The sequence below is a fragment of the Salmo salar genome, chromosome ssa07, assembly GCF_905237065.1.
Source record: "Salmo salar chromosome ssa07, Ssal_v3.1, whole genome shotgun sequence".
In the NCBI taxonomy this organism is placed as follows: domain Eukaryota; kingdom Metazoa; phylum Chordata; class Actinopteri; order Salmoniformes; family Salmonidae; genus Salmo; species Salmo salar.
Window position 1 is genome coordinate 31,826,765 of NC_059448.1, and position 19,783 is coordinate 31,846,547.

General features: G+C 45.3%; 1 protein-coding gene across 4 annotated transcripts in view; it reads right to left on the reverse strand.

Annotated features, from left to right (window-relative positions):
- The window catches only part of LOC106609028 (N-alpha-acetyltransferase 40), a 54,887-nt gene extending 38,747 nt beyond the window's left edge, over positions 1–16,140 (reverse strand). The window contains exons 1-5 of one of the 4 annotated variants that reach the window (XR_006770619.1): positions 15,291–15,728; positions 14,408–14,503; positions 14,078–14,279; positions 13,094–13,391; positions 11,764–12,955 (exon numbers count right to left, since the gene is read on the reverse strand). Coding sequence is in view for 2 of the 4 variants with exons in the window: in XM_045721873.1 (XP_045577829.1) it covers positions 14,408–14,503; positions 15,736–15,741 (102 nt within the window). In the remaining 2 variants the exon portion in view is untranslated. The other 3 variants (XR_006770618.1, XM_045721873.1, XM_014207362.2) reach the window with 3 other exon arrangements.
- Positions 16,141–19,783: the final 3,643 nt, after the last annotated feature.

The window sequence follows — 19,783 nt, forward strand, 5'->3', positions numbered from 1 at the left end:
CCGCTCGGCTGCCCGGAGCCCTGTTCTGTGAGCTCGTAGTGAGTCGTCGAGCCACGGAGCAGGAGGGGAGGACCGAGCCGGCCTGGAGGATAGGGGACAGAGAAAATCAAAGGATGCAGAAAGGGAGGAGAGGAGGGTTGAGGAGGCAGAATCAGGAGATAGGTTGGAGAAGGTTTGAGCAGAGGGAAGAGATGATAGGATGGAAGAGGAGAGAGTAGCGGGAGAGAGAGAGCGAAGGTTGGGACGGCGCAATACCATCCGAGTAGGGGCAGAGTGAGAAGTGTTGGATGAGAGCAAGAGGGAAAAGGATACAAGGTAGTGGTCGGAGATTTGGAGGGGAGTTGCAATGAGATTAGTGGAAGAACAGCATCTAGTAAAGATGAGGTCAAGCGTATTGCCTGCCTTGTGAGTAGGGGGGGAAGGTGAGAGGGTGAGGTCAAAAGAGGAGAGGAGTGGAAAGAAGGAGGCAGAGAGGAATGAGTCAAAGGTAGACGTGGGGAGGTTAAAGTCACCCAGAACTGTGAGAGGTGAGCCATCCTCAGGAAAGGAACTTATCAAGGCGTCAAGCTCATTGATGAACTCTCCAAGGGAACCTGGAGGGCGATAAATGATAAGGATGTTAAGCTTGAAAGGGCTGGTAACTGTGACAGCATGGAATTCAAATGAGGAGATAGACAGATGGGTCAGGGGAGAAAGAGAGAATGTCCACTTGGGAGAGATGAGGATTCCAGTGCCACCACCCCGCTGGCTCGATGCTCTAGGGGTATGCGAGAACACGTGGGCAGACGAAGAGAGAGCAGTAGGAGTAGCAGTGTTATCTGTGGTAATCCATGTTTCCGTCAGCGCCAGGAAGTCTAGGGACTGGAGGGTAGCATAGGTTGAGATGAACTCAGCCTTGTTGGCTGCAGACCGGCAGTTCCAGAGGCTGCCGGAGACCTGGAACTCCACGTGGGTCGTGCGCGCTGGGACCACCAGGTTAGAGTGGCACACGCGGTGTGAAGCGTTTGTATGGCCTGTGCAGAGAGGAGAGAACAGGGATAGACAGACACATAGTTGACAAGCTACAGAAGTGTTGTTTCTTGTATTATTGTCTCTTGTGTCTTTAGAGAACTGCCTCGTTAGGACCCGGAGAAGGCGAGTGGGAAAGCTGCCGTTAACATCAATACTACTCGCCAACGTGCAATCATTGGACAATAAATTAGACGAGCTACGATCATGAATATCCTACCAACGGGACATCAAAAACTGTAATATCCTGTTTCACGGAATCGTGGCTGAATGACGACATGGATATTCAGCTAGCGGGATATATGCGGCACCGGCAAGATAGAACAGCACACTCTGGTAAGACGAGGGGGGGTGCGGTCTGTTCATATTTGTCAACTGCAGCTGGTGCAAGAAATCTAAGGATCTCTAGATTTTGCTCGCCTGAAGTAGAGTATATTGTGATGAATTGTAGGCCACACTTCTTGCCTAGAAGGTTTTCAGCTATACTTTTTGTGGCTGTTTATTTACCACCACAGACAGATGCTGGCACTAAAACCGCACTCTGTCAGCTGTATAAGGAAATAAGCAAACAGGAAACCACTCACCCAGAGGCGGCACTACTAGTGGCCGGAGACTTTAATGCAGGGAAACTTAAATCAGTTCTACCAAATTTCTATCAACATGTTAAATGTGCAACCAGAGAGAAAAAAAAAATTCTAGATCACCTGTACTCCACACACAGAGACACGTACAAAGCTCCCCCTCGCCCTCCATTTGGTAAATCCGACAACAACTCTATCCTCCTGATTCCTGCTTAAAAGCAAAAATTAAAGCAGGAACCACAAGTGACTCGGTCTATAAAAAAAGTGGTCAGATGAAACAGATGCTAGACTACAGGACTGTTTTGCTAGCACAGACTGGAACATGTTCCGGGATTCTTCCAATGGCATTGAGGAGTACACCACATCAGTCACTGGCTTTATCAATAAGTGCATCGAGGACGTCGTCCCCACAGTGACTGTACGTACATACCCCAACCAGAAGCCATGGATTAGAGGCAATATTCACACTGAGCTAAAGGGTAGAGCTGCCGCTTTCAAGGTGCGGGACTCTAACCCGGAAGCTTACAAGAAATCCTGCTATGCCCTGCGACGAACCATCAAAGAGGCAAAGCGTCAATACAGGGCTAAGTTTGAATCATACTACACCGGCTCCGATGCTCGTCTTATGTGGCAGGGCTTGCAAATTATTACAGACGACAAAGGGAAGCACAGAGCTGCCCACTGACACGAGCCTACCAGACGAGCTAAATCACTTCTATGCTTGCTTTGAGGCAAGCAACACTGAGGCATGCATGAGAGCATCAGCTGTTCCGGACGACTGTGTGATCACGCTCTCCATAGCTGACGTGAGTAAGACCTTAAACAGGTCAACATACACAAGGCTGCAGGGCCAGACGGATTACCAGGACGTGTGCTCCGGGCATGTGCTGACCAACTGGCAGGTGTCTTCACTGACATTTCCCTGATTGAGTCTGTAATACCAACATGTTTCAAGCAGACCACCATAGTCCCTGTGCCCAACAACACGAAGGCAACCTGCCTAAATGACTACAGACCCGTAGCACTCACGTCCGTAGCCATGAAGTGCTTTCAAGTTCCTTGGTGTCCACATCAACAACAAACTAGAATGGTCCAAACACACCAAGACAGTCTTGAAGAGTGCACGACAAAGCCCATTCCCTCAGGAAACTAAAAAGATTTGGCATGGGTCCTGAGATCCTCAAAAGTTTCTACAGCTGCAACATCGAGAGGATCCTGACTGGTTGCATCACTGCCTGGTACGGCAATTGCTCGGCCTCTGACCACAAGGCACTAAAGAGGGTAGTGCGTATGGCCCAGTACATCACTGGGGCTAAGCTGCCTGCCATCAAGGACCTCTACACCAGGCGGTGTCAGAGGAAGGCCCTAAAAATTGTCAAAGACCCCAGCCATAGACTTTTCTCTCTACTACCCCATGGCAAGCGGACAAAAAGCCTTCTCAACAGTTTTTACCCCCAAGCCATAAGACTCCTGAACAGGTAATCAAACGGCTACTCAGACTATTTGCATTGTGTCCCACCAACCCCCTCTTTTACGCTGCTGCTACTCTCTGTTTATCATATATGCATAGTCACTTTAACTATACATTCATGTACATACTACCTCAATTGGGCCGACCAACCAGTGCTCCCGCACATTGGCTAACCGGGCTATCTGCATTGTGTCCCGCTACCCACCACCCGCCAACCCCTATTTTACGCTACTGCTACTCTCTGTTCATCATATATGCATAGTCACTTTAACCTGTCTGGGCTAGGGGCAGTATTTTCACAGCAGGATGAAAAACGTACCTAATTTAAACAGGTTACTACTCTGGCCCAGAAACTAGAATATGCATATTATTAGTAGATTTGGATAGAAAACACTGAAGTTTCTAAAACTGTTTGAATGGTGTCTGTGAGTAGAACAGAACTCATATGGCAGGCAAAAACCTGAGAAATCCAAGCAGGAAGTGGAAAGTCTGAGAATTGTAGTTCTTTTGATTCTCTATCGAAACTACAGTGTCTGTGGGGGACGTTGCACTTCCTAAGGCTTCCATTGGCTGTCAACAGCCTTCAGAAAGTGGTTTGAGCATTCTCCTGTCACTGGGCAGATAATAGGAGCTCAGTTTCTGAGTGGACTGCCTGGCAACAAAGGGATTGGATATGCTCGATCCCGCGAGCGCGCCGTTCCTTCTTTTTCTTCTTGAATGCATATGCTATTGTCCGGTTGGAATATTATCGCAATTTTACGTTAAAAATACCATAAAGATTGATTTTAAACAGCTTTTGACATGCTTCTAAGTACGATAATGGAACATTATGACTTTTCGTCTCTGGTTCCGCACTCGCGCGTTATGCCTTTGGATAAGCGATCTGTACGCACGAACAAAACGGCAGTATTTGGACATAAATATGGATTATTTCGAACAAAAACAACATTTCTTCTGGAAGTAGCAGTCCTGGGAGTGCATTCTGATGAAGATCAGCAAAGGTAAGAGAATATTTCTAATACTAATTCTGAGTTTAGGTGGCCCCGAACTTGGCGGGTGTCTGAATAGCTTGCTGTGATGGCTGAGCTATGTACTCAGAATATTGAAAAATGTGCTTTCTCCATAAAGCTATTTTAAAATCTGACACAGCGGTTGCATTCAGGAGTAGTCCATCTATAATTCTTTAAATAATTGTTATATATTTTGTCAACGTTTATTATAAGTATTTTTGTAAATTGATGTGCACATTCACCGGACGTTTTGGTGGGAATACATTTTCTGAACATCACGCGCCAATGTAAAATGCTGTTTTTGGATATAAATATGAACTTTATCGAACAAAACATACATGTATTGTGTAACAATGTCCTAGGAGTGTCATCTGATGAAGATCGTCAAAGGTTAGTGCTTCATTTAGCTGTGTTTTGGGTTTTATTGACATGTCCTTGCTTGGAAAATGGCTGTGTGATTATTTTTGTCTATGTACTCTCCTAACATAATCTAATGTTTTTCTTTCGCTGTAAAGCCTTTTTGAAATCGGACAATGTGGTTACATCAAGGAGAAGTGTATCTTTAAAATGGTGTAAAATAGTTGTATGTTTGAGAAAGTTGAATTATGACATTTTGTTGCTACGTAGCGTCCCACGTAGCCCATAGAAGTTAACGATATCTACATGTACATACTACCTCAATCAACCTGACTAACCGGTGTCTGTATGTAGTCTCGCTACTTTTATAGTATTTTTACTGTTTTATTTCTTTACTTACCCATTGTTCACCTAATGCCTTTTTTGCACTATTGGTTAGTCTGTAAGTAAGCATTTCACTGTAAGGTCTACACCTGTTGTATTCGGCGCACGTGACAAATAAACTTTGATTTGAGTAAAGGGTCTGAACACTTATGTAAATGTGATATTTAAGTTTCTAAATTCTAAAAACCCGTTTTTTTTTGTCATTATGGGGTATTGTGAGTAGAAAGACTGTCGACAGGTGTGTGCTGTTCCAAATCATGTCCAATCAATTTACCAGAGGTCGACTCCAATCAAGTTGTTGAAACATCAAGGATGATCAATGGAAACAGGATGGACCTGATCTGTTCTTTATTTTATTACATTTGCAAACACTTCTAAAAATCAGTTTTTGCTTTGTCATTATGGGGTATTACGTGTAGATTGATGAAAAACATTTATTTAATAAATGTTGAATAAAGCTGTAACGTAACAAAATTTGGAGAAAGTGAAGGAGTCTGAATACCTTCCGAATGCACTGCATCTTTTTCATAATCAAAAATATTGTATTTTCAGCTGATGTACAAAACCAAAATTGAAAGACGCAAAAACAAAACTTAAGAACGGGAAGCATACAAATAGCGCACATAGAACAGATCTATTGCTTCTTATAGATTTTTCATTCTCATTGAAAGCAAGTCTAACTCACATTACTATGTGAATTTGGTCAGGTCGCCCAAAAAGTTACATGTAGGATTCTTTCACGCTTCTGGTTTGTAGAACAGAAGTTCAGAAAAGCGGCGTTGTTTATGTTCCAGTTTCTAGCAACAGCATAGAGTTAGCAAGCTAGCATAATGGCTGCACAGTCCTCTCGCCAATGATACTGTAGTGTCCCAGCAACAAACAAAAACACCCATACCTCAGATTTCACAACTTCCCAAAGGATGCGACTTTACATGACAGCTGTGTGAGAGCAAATACAAGGAATGAGGGCTCTGACTTTAATATTTTACGTGAGAGCACCTTCGTCTGAATTTTAACCCGGCCAACATCTACATAACACAAAAAGCCCGTTCTCGCATTAAGACTGAAAGTTCCCTGTCGGTTCTCTGGAACGACTGGGGGAAGAGCCTGCAGTCTCGGGTCTCTCCCTGATACAGCAAGTGCGCGACTGAGAACAGGAAGTGGATGTCTCCGATATGGACACAAGTGTTGGTGCCTCTGAAGTGACTGCAGCGGACCATGACTGCCTGCCCTCCCTGGTGAGTAACGTGAACTTAGGTTTTCCAGATGGTTGATGTGTTGTAGCTCAGCGCTGTAGTTCTGCAAACGGTTGCTATAGTTCAGATATTGCATTACCTGTATTCAGCTTTTGAAATAACAAAACTACTAACTCGCTAGCCAGCTTGCATGCTCTCTGTTCTCCCACACTGCTCTCCAACTTAAGCCACCCTCCCCTTAGTTTTGACCAACATTTCTTTAACCAAATAGCACTACCATAACATACTTGATTACATTTGTCCTGAGAACTAGACTAAGTTAGTTGGTTTACTGTGTCATGATACTGATAATCAAACTGAATAATACAATTTTGTCATATAAATTACCCCCTTTCTTTTCTATGGGTGTGTTGGATGCTCCACTGGATCGAATCAAGGAGCTAGAGATACAAGTCCAACAGCGCTCTGTTCACCATCTCCAGCTGCAAAAATTCGGTGCATCTGATGACAACTTCAGGTTCTATACCCAGTTCCACTCAGGTCTTCATGGTGTTCTGGGAGTCCATTGCCCCCTCTGCCTCCAGGTTAATCTACTAGTCCAAGTCCCAGAAGGCTGGAATGGGAAGCGCAACACCAAGGCCCAACAGGAAGCTGCCGCTCATAGACAAGTTTTTTCTTTACTGCTGTCGAGGAGCTGCTTGTCTGAAGGAGGTGGCGGACATATTTTGCGTGAGTGTCCGAACAGTAAACCGCATTATAATAAACCGGACCAACTACCTGTATCTTGTCTTGGATGTACAGAGAGCAGGTGCAGGCAAGCATGCCTGACAAGTTCAAAGTTGTACTCCAGTTATCCTGGACTGCACAGAGCTGAGATGTGCCAACCCCTCCTCTGACAGTACAGTAGGAGACCTTTTAATCTTACAAAATACACACCACCTTTAAGGGCCTGATTGGGATTGCACCTTGTGGAGCCATCACCTTTGTATCCAGGTTTTCACTGGGTCCATCTCTGATCAGGAGATTACACGTCTATCTGGAATCCTCGAGCTGTGAGCCTGGTGATGGACTCATGGTAGACAAGGGGTTCATCATAGAAAATATGCTGTCAGATGTGGGGGCAACGCTCATCATTCCCCCATTCAAAAGAGCAACTTGGCTAACATGGAAAGACACCAAGCGAACGCAAGCCATTGCATATCTGAGATTGCTAGCAGAGAGAACCATTAGGAGGGTGAAGAAATACCATATCTGGGACACGATTATCCTAATCACTCTGGCAGGCTGTGTCAATCAACTGTGGAGGAACTGCTGCTTAAATAGTGAACTAACAGGGCCCTCTGATTCTAAAGGGTAATAAGCCAGTGGGAAAACATGCTCAAGCACAGCAGTGCACACACACTACACATTAAATATTTGTTATTTTTGTTCAGTATAAAATCAAACGCAACAATGTCAAAGATTTTACTCAGTTACAGTTCATAGAAGGAAATCTGTCAATTGAAAAACTCATTAGGCCCTAATTTATGGATTTCACATGACTGGGCAGGGGCACAGCCATGGGTTCGCCTGGGAGGGCATAGGCCCACACTCTTGGGAGCCAGGCCAAGCCAAATTCTTTAAAACTACGTTGGAGGTGGCTTATGGTTGAGAAATTAACATTCAATTATCTGGCAACAGCTCTGTTAGACTTTCCTGCAGTCAGCATGCCAACTGCACACTCCCTCAACTTGAGACATCTGTCACCTTTTATTGTCCTCATCACAAGGTGCACCTGTGTAATAATTATGCTGTTTAATCAGCTTCTTCATATGTCACACCTGTCAGGTGGATGAATTATCTTGGCAAAGGAGAAATGCTAAACTAAGAGGGAAATAAACAAATTTGTGCACAACATTTGAGAGAAATAAGCTTTTTGTGCATATGGAACATTTCTGGGATCTTTATTTCAGCTCATGAAACATGGAACCAACACTTTACATGTTACGTTAATACTTTTGTTAGTTCAATTTAGGGATGCACGGTATATCGGAATCGGACGATATTAGCTAAACAATGCCTACATCGGTATTGGCACGATGTCTAGTTTAACACTGATGTGAAAAACCAATGTCAAAGCTGACATGCATACCTATGTAACGTAGGTACATGACGTAATGACGCCACGTAAAATTTGAAGCTACACGTGCAACACAGCATTCCTAACCTAGCCCACAATGTCTGCTGTGTGGATCGAGCATTCAACAGGCCGAGCAGTCATTTGAAAGAGTAAGAGCATTTCAGCAAGACAACTCAAAGGCGAAATCCATCAATGCCAAAAAAATGGAATTCATTGTCAATCAACCGTTCTCTGTCGTGGGTGATGTTGGCTTTCACGACTGGTCGAGCACCGGTACACACTAATGTTACCAAGTGCACTATTGTTCAGATATTGCCCTACCGGAGTTACACAGTAATAGCATCACTGCCATTAGCTTCACGACATACTATGGAACGCCGTTTGGGTCTTTGCATGTCAAAAAAGATACGTCAAATAACACTACTTGACGTGTAAAATAAGCATTTAAATTTGACACCTCAAATAACACCATTCTATTATAGAATGTTGCGTTTTCTGAATTTGCACGTGCAAGCTAAGCGCCACCGCTACCATCAGTAGCACTGTCAAAGCTGTACAAAAAAGTCTGCAAACAAGCAAACACCGGCCACGAACGATGTGTTTACAATACCGCGTTGGTAATAAAGCATTATTTGTGCGACTGCAACTTCTGGGGTAGGTAGCTAGCTTTAGCTTGGTACGTTACCTAGCTAGCACCAATACAACCAGCCTGAAAACAATGACCGGTAGAAACTGCAGTAATTTTCACTATTCTTAGCAGTGATATAGGAATCCTTGTAAGCATTAGCTAGGTAGCTAGGTTTGCCTATTGAAATTGAACTTCAGTTCATGAAAATAAATTGCTAGCCAGCTACTTAACCCTGTTGTCCAAAACTAACGTTATAAGCAGCCAGATAGCCTCACTAGCCAGATGAAGCTCGACCGGATTATGTGTTGTGAAGCTAGCCACAATAAGGATTAGGCACAATAATGGAATTTGCAGTTTGCCTTCAAAATAAAGGTACCGTCTTTGAAAGTGATGCAGGTTACAAATTGGTAGAATCATGTCATATATAGACTAGATAATGTTAAACAAGGTTGGAATGTGAAGCAATGAAATTGGGTATCAGTCTACTCAATGACACCCACAGAACACAACTGTGAAGAGTTTACGCAAATATTAGCGTTGTAGCTCTTATCGCAGGACTATGACTGTGTAAAATCTCCCCAGTCAGCCTATTGTGTGTATTGACATTCATATTGCACTGTAACAGCTTTACCTAAGGATTGGGGATCAATGAAATGGGGTATCAGTCTACTCAATACCCAATATATTTTTTCGCAAAGTCCTCAGAGTTATCAGACTCAAACATCCACGCAGTATTGTTTCTCCTCTGGAATAGTGTACAATACACATAGGTTGACAATAAATGTGGCTCAATTCACAGTCCCTCAATAAGAGCTACAATGCTAATGTTCTCCGGGTGTTATTAAGTAGACTGATACCCCATGTCATTGATCCACAATCCATAGGTAAGGCTGCACAGTGAAATAAGTATGCCCCCAATGCAATTCTAAAGTATAATACATCCAGTGTGATTAATGTCAAATTAACAAATTGTCTGTCGATTTTATATAACATCCTCGTTTAGCATGATCTATTCAATTATGGCATAATTCTACTATTTATATTAATTTGCATCACTGTCAATGACCCACTTTTATTGAAGGCTAAACGCAAAGTCCACTATTGTGGCTAATCCTTATTGTGGCTAGCTTCACATAGCTGGGTCTAACCACCATTAACCAAATAAGAACTGTTTTATAAATTAAGGTTATTTTAGATGACACCTCGCTATATAGTTAGCTAGCTAACTAACTATAGCTACTGAAACAGATTGTCGTTTTGCTATGTTTTTGGGGAAGAACATTGTTTGCATCCATGAGCTAGCTAGCTTTGTTTTATGACCGGCACTGTAGGTGCGCGAGACTACTTTACCAGCATTATAGCATACGTATCGATGTGACATAAAATACAAGTGAGTGTAATCAATGTGTAATAACTACGTAAAAAATGTATGAACGCATTAATTATGTGACCTGCAGTCATATTCAGGTCCTGATTGGTCAACAAGCTTATTTGACGTGTATCTTTTTTGACATGCCAAGACCCAAATGGCGTTCCATAGAAATCCTGGTTGAGAATGAAACGACTGAACAAATTAACGAAACAGCACAGCAAGTGAAATAAATGTTGTTTTACTGGTAATTGGGACATACGTTTCCAAAATAACTTTTGTCAGTGTGGTGTGTAACCTTTAACTAGGCAAGTCAGTTAAGAACAAATTCTTATTTACAATGACGGCCTACCCTGGCTTAATTGTGCGCCGCCCTATGGAACTCCCAATCACAGCCGGATGTGATAAAGCCTGGATTCGAACCAGGAACTGTAGTGACATGTCTTGCACGGAGATGCAGTGCCTTAGACTACTGCGTCCATGTGTTTGAACTTCTTAACTTTAATAGAATGCTTAAAAGGCAGCTAAAATGTTAAATATCCGTTTTCAGTATCAGGTTTTTTGGCAAGTTAATATCGGTATCGGCCAAAAATGTCATATCAGTGCATCACTTGTTATATTATGTCATTATAAATAACAGCTTTATACCAACGTGTACATGTTTTGTGATCATTATAAATTGATCTGTTCAGAAAAGATACATTTTGGATCATTTGTATTGTTAGGTTAAGAATAAGATGGTGTTTTGGGATGTAGTATTTGCATAACGCATTAATCTGTTAGAACATTGTTACATTTGATTTTATTATTAAATACATTGAATATTCATTCTGTGACATGTTTAGCCTGTCATAAAATAACAAAGATCACACAATTCAATCAGTAGAATACTCTATTACAATGTTGCTTACATTTTAGTCATTTAGCAGACACTCTTATCCAGAACAACTTACAGTAGTGAGTGCATACATTTTCTTACTGGACACCCGTGGGACTCGAACCCACAACCCCAGCGTTGCAAACACCATGCTCTACCTACCAACTGCCAGACGGGAGAGAAACAAAATAACACATTTGTTAAAATAATCTCCTTTACATACAATTGTAAATAGTTATATACAGTACACAACCAAAAGTATGTGGACACCTGCTCATCAAACTGTTCGCTGCTCTGGCACCAATGGTGGAACAAGCTCCCTCACGACGCCAGGACAGCGGAGTCAATCACCACCTTCCGTAGACACCTGAAACCCCACCTCTTTAAGGAATACATGGGATAGGATAAAGTAATCCTTCTAACCCCCCCCCAAAAAAAAGATATAGATGTACTATTGTAAAGTGTTTGTTCCACTGAATATCTTAAGGTGAATGCACCAATTTGTAAGTCGCTCTGGATAAGAGCGTCTGCTAAATGACGTAAATGTAAATCTCCCCCCTTTGATGCTATAACAGCCTCCACTCTTCTGGTAAGGCTTTCCACTAGACGTTGGAACATTGCTTCAGGGACTTGAGTCCATTCAGCCACAAAAGCATTAGTGAGGTCGGGCACTGATGTTGGGCGATTAGGCCTGGCTCACAGTCGGCGTTCCAAATCATCCCAAAGGTATTTGATGGGGTTGAGGTCAGGGCTCTGTGCAGGCCAGTCGAGTTCTTCCTCACCAATCTCGACAAATCATTTATGTATGGATCTCGCTTTGTGCACAGGGACATTGTCATGCTGAAAGAGGAAAAGGCCTTCCCCAAACTGTTGCCACAAAGTTGAAAGCACAAAATCGTCTAGAATGTCATTGTATGCTATAGCATTAAGATTTCCCTTCACTGGAAGGGGCTGTCGGACTGCCAGAGAACGCGTTTCCACTGCTCCTGAGTCCAATGGCGGCGAGCCTGCCATTGTTCATGGTGATCTAAACCCATTTATTGAAGCTCCCGACGAACAGTTGTGCGGACATTGCTTCTAGAGGTATTTTGGAACTGTCGTGAGTGTTGCAACCGAGGACAGACGATTTTTACGCGCTTCAGCACTCAGAGGGCCTGTTCTGTGAGCTTGTGTGGCCTACCACTTCGCAGCTGAGCCATTGTTGCGCCCAGACGTTTCCACTTCGCAATAACAGCACTTAAATGGGGCAGCTCTAGCTGGGCCAAAATTTGTTTAACTGACTTATTGGAAAGGTGGCATCCTATGACGGTGCCACTTTGAATGTCTGAGCTCTTCAGTAAGGCCATTCTACTGCCAATGTTTGTCTACGCAGACTGTATGGCTGTGTGCTCCATGTTATACACCTGTCAGCAACGGGTGTGGCTGAAATAGCCAAATCCACAAATTTTAAGGGGTGTCCACATACCTTTGAATATATAGTGTATGTACATTTCCTTGGGCAACATTTATTTTGCCTGCCAAGTAAGACTGGCTGACCTGCAACAATATATATCTTAAGGTACACATCCATGTAGGTGTAGAAGTCAATCTCTGCTATTAAAGAATCTCTCCAAACAATCTCTACTGTAATGTCACGTCTAGTGCCTCGCTGAACCGGCTAGCAGTCAGTCACACATGGTTTCCTCATTTCCTTCCATAGTAGACAGGCAGACTGCAATTGCCTTTCTTTTACTGTGAGTTGGGGGAATGCAGGAGCATCTGGACGCTTTAGAATCTCTTGGGGTGACAGTTGGGGGACACTATGACAGCATTGACCCCACGGGGCACTGGAACAAATCTAGAGTCAACCAGAGTAATTTCTTCCAGTCCATGCAGCACCTTGGCAATGGCAGGTTGCGGTCTCATGCTCCTCAAACTTGGTCCAGCAGACAGCACCGTCATGTCAGGAAGAGGCCCTGAAAAACACAAAGCATAGACAAGGGATGAATGTCAGTCAAGACCATAAAACTTTAGTCCAATAAAGTTCAACACAAGTGAAGGCAACGTGTCAGCCTGGGGATGCCAACCCGTTTAAACAGACAATTGTAACTCACCAGGGAATGCTTGGTAAATAGTGGATTTAATGCCACTCCTGCCTGATGTCCTTGGCTTCCTCAACCATTATCAGCGAGCTCTGGTTGAATTCCCTGGTCAAACAATGTACAGTAATAGGAGCTTAAAAAAATACAAAATGTGTGTTCTCTCTGACAATATGAAAAATTCTCAATTTCAAAACTTGACCATTATGGTGTAATGTGCAATCTGGAAGAGCCACCAGATGATTGCACAAATCTCTGAGCTGCACATGAACAGGAGAGGCGGTTTATGATGACAGGCTCCTTGCAATGTGATCTAAAAGAACATGCAGGGGGGGGGGGTCATCACATAGTTGTGATACACTGTTCTTGATCAGCAAGGTCATGATTCCTTCTCTTCAATTCACACATTAAAATGTAACTGACCAACTACTAAAAGTTTACTATACTACACTACATTTTAAATGTTATACAAGCTCAGATCAATAACAAAGGAACTAGGCCTACTGCATGTCCAGGTACATGAGAATCAATACAGAGTTTAATTATTTTGAACATATGAGCAAAATACAGGTAAACTGCAACCGCATCAACAATAAGACCTCAACTGCCTATCATATCTCGTAACCTGCAGTAAATGGGGCTCCTCATTGACCTGTGACACCTTGTCCATACTACCACTGCCTCCTCCTGATCTATTATGTTTTACACTGCCCATTCAAAACAGCGCAAGAAAAGAAAAAAAGTGTTAGGTGAGATGTAATTTATTAGCGTACATCAATTAAAATTGATACTCTTAATGTTACTGAGATGGGTCTAGCTAGCTACGTTGCTTACTAGAAACAAATAATATACACAGTGGCTGGCCAAATAGCTAGAGAACTAATTAATGGTAACTAAGTCTGACAAATATTAAGTAAAGTTAGCACTAATACATTTGGTAATGTCTTAGCTACCGTTAGCTAGCTAGTTCTCAACTGGTCACTTCAAGCACTAACTTACCTTGATAGTTGAAGATATGTTTGCGGAAGAAATTGTATTCTTTATCAAGTTTAGATCTCTTCGTCTGGGAATGTTCGTGAACGATAGCCACATCACCCATGCAAATTGAGTAGTGACTGGGTAAACTCCATGATCGAATTTTGCGGAAGACTAGACGACAACCGGATATCGTCATACACCGCTTGGCACGGGAGGAAGTTGTCTGTTGGGGGTGTGAAAAAAGCCTATTGTAGCTTTAAGTACTTTACACCACTGAATATTAGTGTGCATATAAACATTCAATGATGTGGCACGCAACCATTGGTTGATGCAATGCACATAAGGACTTACCTTATTTGCTGTGTCCACCTTGGCACACACAGCATCCATGGCTGCCCTCTCCGCCAGGCGAGCCTGTTTCTTCTCCTTCGCCTTGTTTGACTTCCTCTGGAGAGGTATGAGGGGAGAGAGGTACAGTTAGAGATGGGAAATAAAAATGTCTGTTGGTCAATCTTCAAGCAGAAGGCTGCAGCAGTAGTGTGTTTGTGTGCATGAGTGAAGTGAGGGACATGTGTCCCAATATTGATGAAAGGCCAGAGACATGGTTTAGTGCCTCTTGCGCCTTAGAAAAACAGATGAGGGTCTAGCTATATAATTACAAAAGAAAAACTATTTATAGTCCGAATGTTAGTTTCACTGTGTTGGCATGAGAGTGGAATGCTGGCCAGAACTTTCTCCACAACTAGGATGAGACCTTCCAGGAAGAGATTCTGAGCACGTGAAAAATTAGCTGGAGGTGCAAGTGTTTTAGCTAGCAAACAAAGTTGGCCGGCAAACAAACAAACGGTTGGCTGGCTAGCAAACAGCTGGCTAGCACACAAACAAACGGCTGGCTAGCACACAAACAAACAAACGGCTGGCTAGCACACAAACAAACAAACGGCTGGCTAGCACACAAACAAACAAACAAAGCTAGCTAACAAACAAACAAACAAAGCTAGCTAACAAACAAACAAACAAAGCTAGCTAGCTAACAAACAAACAAACAAAGCTAGCTAACAAACAAACAAACAAAGCTAGCTAACAAACAAACAAACAAACAAACAGCTAGCTAACAAACAAACAGCTAGCTAACAAACAAACAGCTAGCTAACAAACAAAAACAAACAAACAGCTAGCTAACAAACAAACAGCTAACAGTGCGGGTAGGTAACGTCAGTTAGCGACTTCTTACCCCAGATAGATGTAGGTTGTGAAACGTGACTTAAAAATCACCAGGTTACTTACTACTTCTCAAATGTTCTAAACAGGTAGCTAAGAGTCGAGCCTCCCACCTTGCCTAATCTCGACTATGGTATGATACAGTGCGAAGCCTTTGTGAAAATTGATTCATATCAAGCTAGTTACGTGGCTACCAAGTTCAGGTAGTACCACACCTGAAAACAAACACACCGCGTTGCAATGGGGCAACACTGGACCAAATAAAACGAGTGCAAACGATTGTTTTAACCATCACAAAAAGGGGTTATTTTGGAGCTGGTTAATGGTGTGCCTGCCAGCCATCCATTCCGTTGTCTCTCCATCACGCATTCACGGGATCATGATTTTGGACGCTGTCTTTGTTTGATGGAAGCATTCACCTTTTCACACAAATACACGGACAGACGGTCAAAACTCACCCCCATATTGCTGTATTATAACGACCGCCTTGAAGAAACTAACTAGCTATCTTGCAAGCTGTTGTATTGATATAGCTAACTAGCTCGCCAAATTAATATGTTTCTTGAGTGGGGCAAGATTAGGTAAAATGATTGCGTTGCTAGATATTTAGCAAGCTAACTACCGCGTTACCTCAACTGGCTACAAATAACAATATGCCCACGATTGCTTACATTAACGTTAATCGACGAAATTAAACGTTTAATCACGTTTTATATTATTTGGCGCCAAGAGAAAGGGTTGATTTACGTCTCTTGGCCCTACTCCCTTTTCTCTATCCTTTCCTCCCTCTTTCTTTCTTTTACTACTCTTCTCAGACCAACATTAACGAGAATATCGTTTCCTTTTAAGCATTGGGGAAATGACGACATCAGCTTGTAGGGGGTCAATAAAGAAAGAAACCTGACAACTATTATTCCTGAATTCACTCTGCAAAATGGCTATATAAAAAACTGTATTCATGTTTTTCTCACTTGTTGTGGAAATATGAATAATGATTCTGGTAACTATTTAAGAGGGTCTGAAGTTCGGTTACGTTTTGGAGGCCAAAAAATTATGGCTATTGAGACATGGTTGTCCAAATTATACTCCATAATGTCCATCTACACTGTAGTAATATTATTATTATTTATTTAAATATCTATATATTTATTTATTTAAATATATATATATATATATATATATTGTAATGACCTGACTAGATCATGAAGGAACAATTGTCCAGACAGAGGATGGAGTTAACGAATGGACGGTTTATTAACCCAACTTAACACAGGCTACTGTTTGGCCGTAGCCCACGCCAAATAAATGAAAGGTAAACTACAAACCAACCGTGACCTTCTCTTGTGAAGCCCAGACGTAAGAGAGAGAACAATGGCTAAACCCGGTCTTAACTTCCAATGCTCCATCCCCCTGCCCAACCCCCCTTCACGCCACTCCGCCAACCACCAGGCTGCCCGGTATCCGAACATTCCAGGCAATCCCGTGATTGGTAGATAGCAGGTTGATTGGCATGACCCCGCGAACACTGGTAAGTACGACACAACCCACTAATAGCCTAACACATAACCCACAACTGTCTGTGCGGGTCGCTACACAGCCCCCCCACCACAAAGTCCCTCGTCCCCGAGGGGACAAACAAAGTCTCTGAAGCGACCCGGAGGTCTCCTTTGCCTGCGTGGCCGTGATGGTCGCAGAGTGTCCAGATGTTAAACAGGGGGCTCCATCCGTGGCAGGGGGCTGCCCCTCTGGGACCCAGGGGATGAAGGAAGGGATATGGGAGACAAGGAAGCGGGAACGGGGAATACAGTCCGTGGCACCGGGGAACCACGCGGTGACACAGGGAGGGAGACAGGGGGAGTGGGCCGTCTGGAGCCTTGTCGACGGCACCTGGGGGTGGGTGCCTGGAGAATGTCCTTGCCAGAGAGGGGAATTGTGGGGGTCCCTGGGGTTTGGGGAGAAGCGGCACCTCTGTATGGGGCTAACCTGTCCCGGTGCAGTGCCACCTTTCTCCCCCTGGAAGGAAGCTGCACCCGGTACACAACCTCCCCTACCCTCTCCAGGATGCTGCAGGGCCCCACCCAGTGACTGTCCAACTTGGGGCATCTGCCTTTTTTCCTTAGGGGGCTGTAGACCCAGACCAGCTCCCCAGCCACAAAGTGCCTTCCTCGGGTGTGCACGTCATAGTTCCTCTTCTGCCTCACACCTGCATTCACCAGCTGCTCTCTGGCGAAGTTGTGGGCTGTCTCCAGGCGGTCCTGGAGTCTCCGGGCATACTCCGGCCCTGGGGGAACATGAGGGCTATCCAGGGGACGACCAAACGCCATCTCTGCAGGGGTGCGGATCTCTCTCCCCAGCATGAGGAGGGCAGGCGTGCATGAGGTGGAGTCTTGGACAGCAGAACGGCATGCCATGAGGACCATAGGCAGGTGCTTGTCCCAGTCACGCTGGTGTTTGGCAGAGACGATGGCCAGCTTCTGAACCAAGCGTTTTGTTGAAGCGCTCCACAAGGCCATCACTTTGAGGATGGAGAGGAGTAGTGCGGGTCTTGTGCATACCCAGCCTCTCACACATGGTGGCGAACACACGGGACTCAAAGTTTCTGCCTTGGTCGCTGTGGATGGACTCCGCAGCTCCAAACCTGCTGAACATCCAAGCTGTCAGGGCGTCGACGATGGTCTCTGCCTCCTGGTCAGGCAGAGCATAAGCCTCAGGCCATTTTGTGAAATAGTCCATAGCTGTGAGCACCCAGCGGTTTCCACTGTCTGTGGTGGGGAACGGCCCAACTACATCCACTCCCACCCTCTCCATGGGAGCCCCCACTGGGAACTGTTGGAGCTGAGCATGAGAGCGGCCTGGGGGCCCTTTCTCGCTGTGCAGTTGTCACAGCGGCGGCAAAAGTCCTCCACATCCCTCTTGTGCTGCCCCCAGTAAAAGCCCTGACGGAGGCGGCGGAGTGTTTTTGTGACCCCAAAGTGTCCAGTCCCCACCCCCCCATGAGTACTCTGGAGCACCGCCTCCCGCAATGCTTTTGGGACCACCACCTGCCACCTCTCCTCTCCCGTAGCTGACTCCTTCCATGCCCGCTGTAGCACGCCATCAGCAAGCCGCAGTCTCTCAAACTTTGACCACAACCCTTTGGTCGCGAGTGAGAGCGCTGTCACCTCTTCCCATGGTGGCCTCACAACAGCCAAGAGCTCCCGCCGGGTGACACAGTAGCGGCGCTCATGTTTGTTAAATGTTGTGCTGAAGTACGCCACCACTCTCTCCCCCTCTGGCCCCACCTGGGCCAGCACCCCACCCATGCCCACATTGCTCGCGTCTGTGTCCAGGATAAAGGGCAAGGTGAGGACAGGGGGGGCGAGCACAGGGGCCTCGATCAGTGCACATTTGAGGGTGTTGAAGGCCTCCTCACACTCCCCTGTCCAAGTGAAGGCCTGGTCCTTCGGCAGCAGGCGGTTCAGGGGAGCAGCGACGCTTGAGAAGCCCCGTACAAACCTCCTGTAGTACGAGACCAGGCCCAGGAAGCACTTCAGCTGACGCTGGTCGGTGGGGGTGGGCCAGTCTCGGACAGCCCCCACCTTGTCCTCCATGGTGCTGATCCCCTCCTTCCCCACTCAGTGGCCCAGGAAGGACACCTCTCTCCTCATGAAGTGGCACTTCTCGGGGTGGAGCTTCAGACCTGCGGCAGCCACCCGCTCCAGCACACTCCGTAGCGCCACCAGAGCTGACTGGAAGGAGCTGCCATGGGCCAGGATGTCATCGAGGTATACCAGACACTGCTGTCGGGGGATGCCATCCAGCACCATGTCCATCAAACGCTCAAAAGTAGCTGGAGCGTTGCACAGGCCGAAGCACAGGACCTTGAACTGCCAGTGTCCTCTGTTAGTGGAGAACGCAGTTTTGGCTCTGGCCTCTGGGGAGAGGGGCACCTGCCAGTAGCCACTGCGGAGGTCTAGTGAGGAGAACCAGGAGGACCCCCTAACCAGGTCCAGCGACTCATCGATACGTGGTATGGGGTATGAGTCCTTCCTGGTTACCTCATTCAGCCGCCTGTAGTCCGCACAGAACCTCAGCTTGTCCCCCTTCTTAGGAACCATGACAACCGGCGCCGCCCAGGGGCTGTCTGAGGGCTCGATGAAGTCTGCCCGCTGCATCTCCAACACAGCCTTGTCTGCCGCCTCCTGGCGTGCCAGCGGGATACGGCGGGGACGCATCTTGATGGGTCGAGCATCACCTGTGTCGATCTCATGCTGCACCAGATGAGTCTGACCCACCTCTCCCTCACTCAGCGCAAAGCTGTCTCTGAATTCAAACAGCAACTGCCACAACCGTTCCTGCTGCTCAGGGTCAAGACCAACACAGTTCCTCCCCCATATCTCCCTCACTGCAGACAGTGTCCTCTCCTCTCCCATCTGGGGTAGCTGGGCTGGGGGGGTGCGGCCCGGGCTCACGGAGGACTGTGTCGTGGGGGTAGCTGGGGGAATGTAACACACAGCCGTAGGTGAC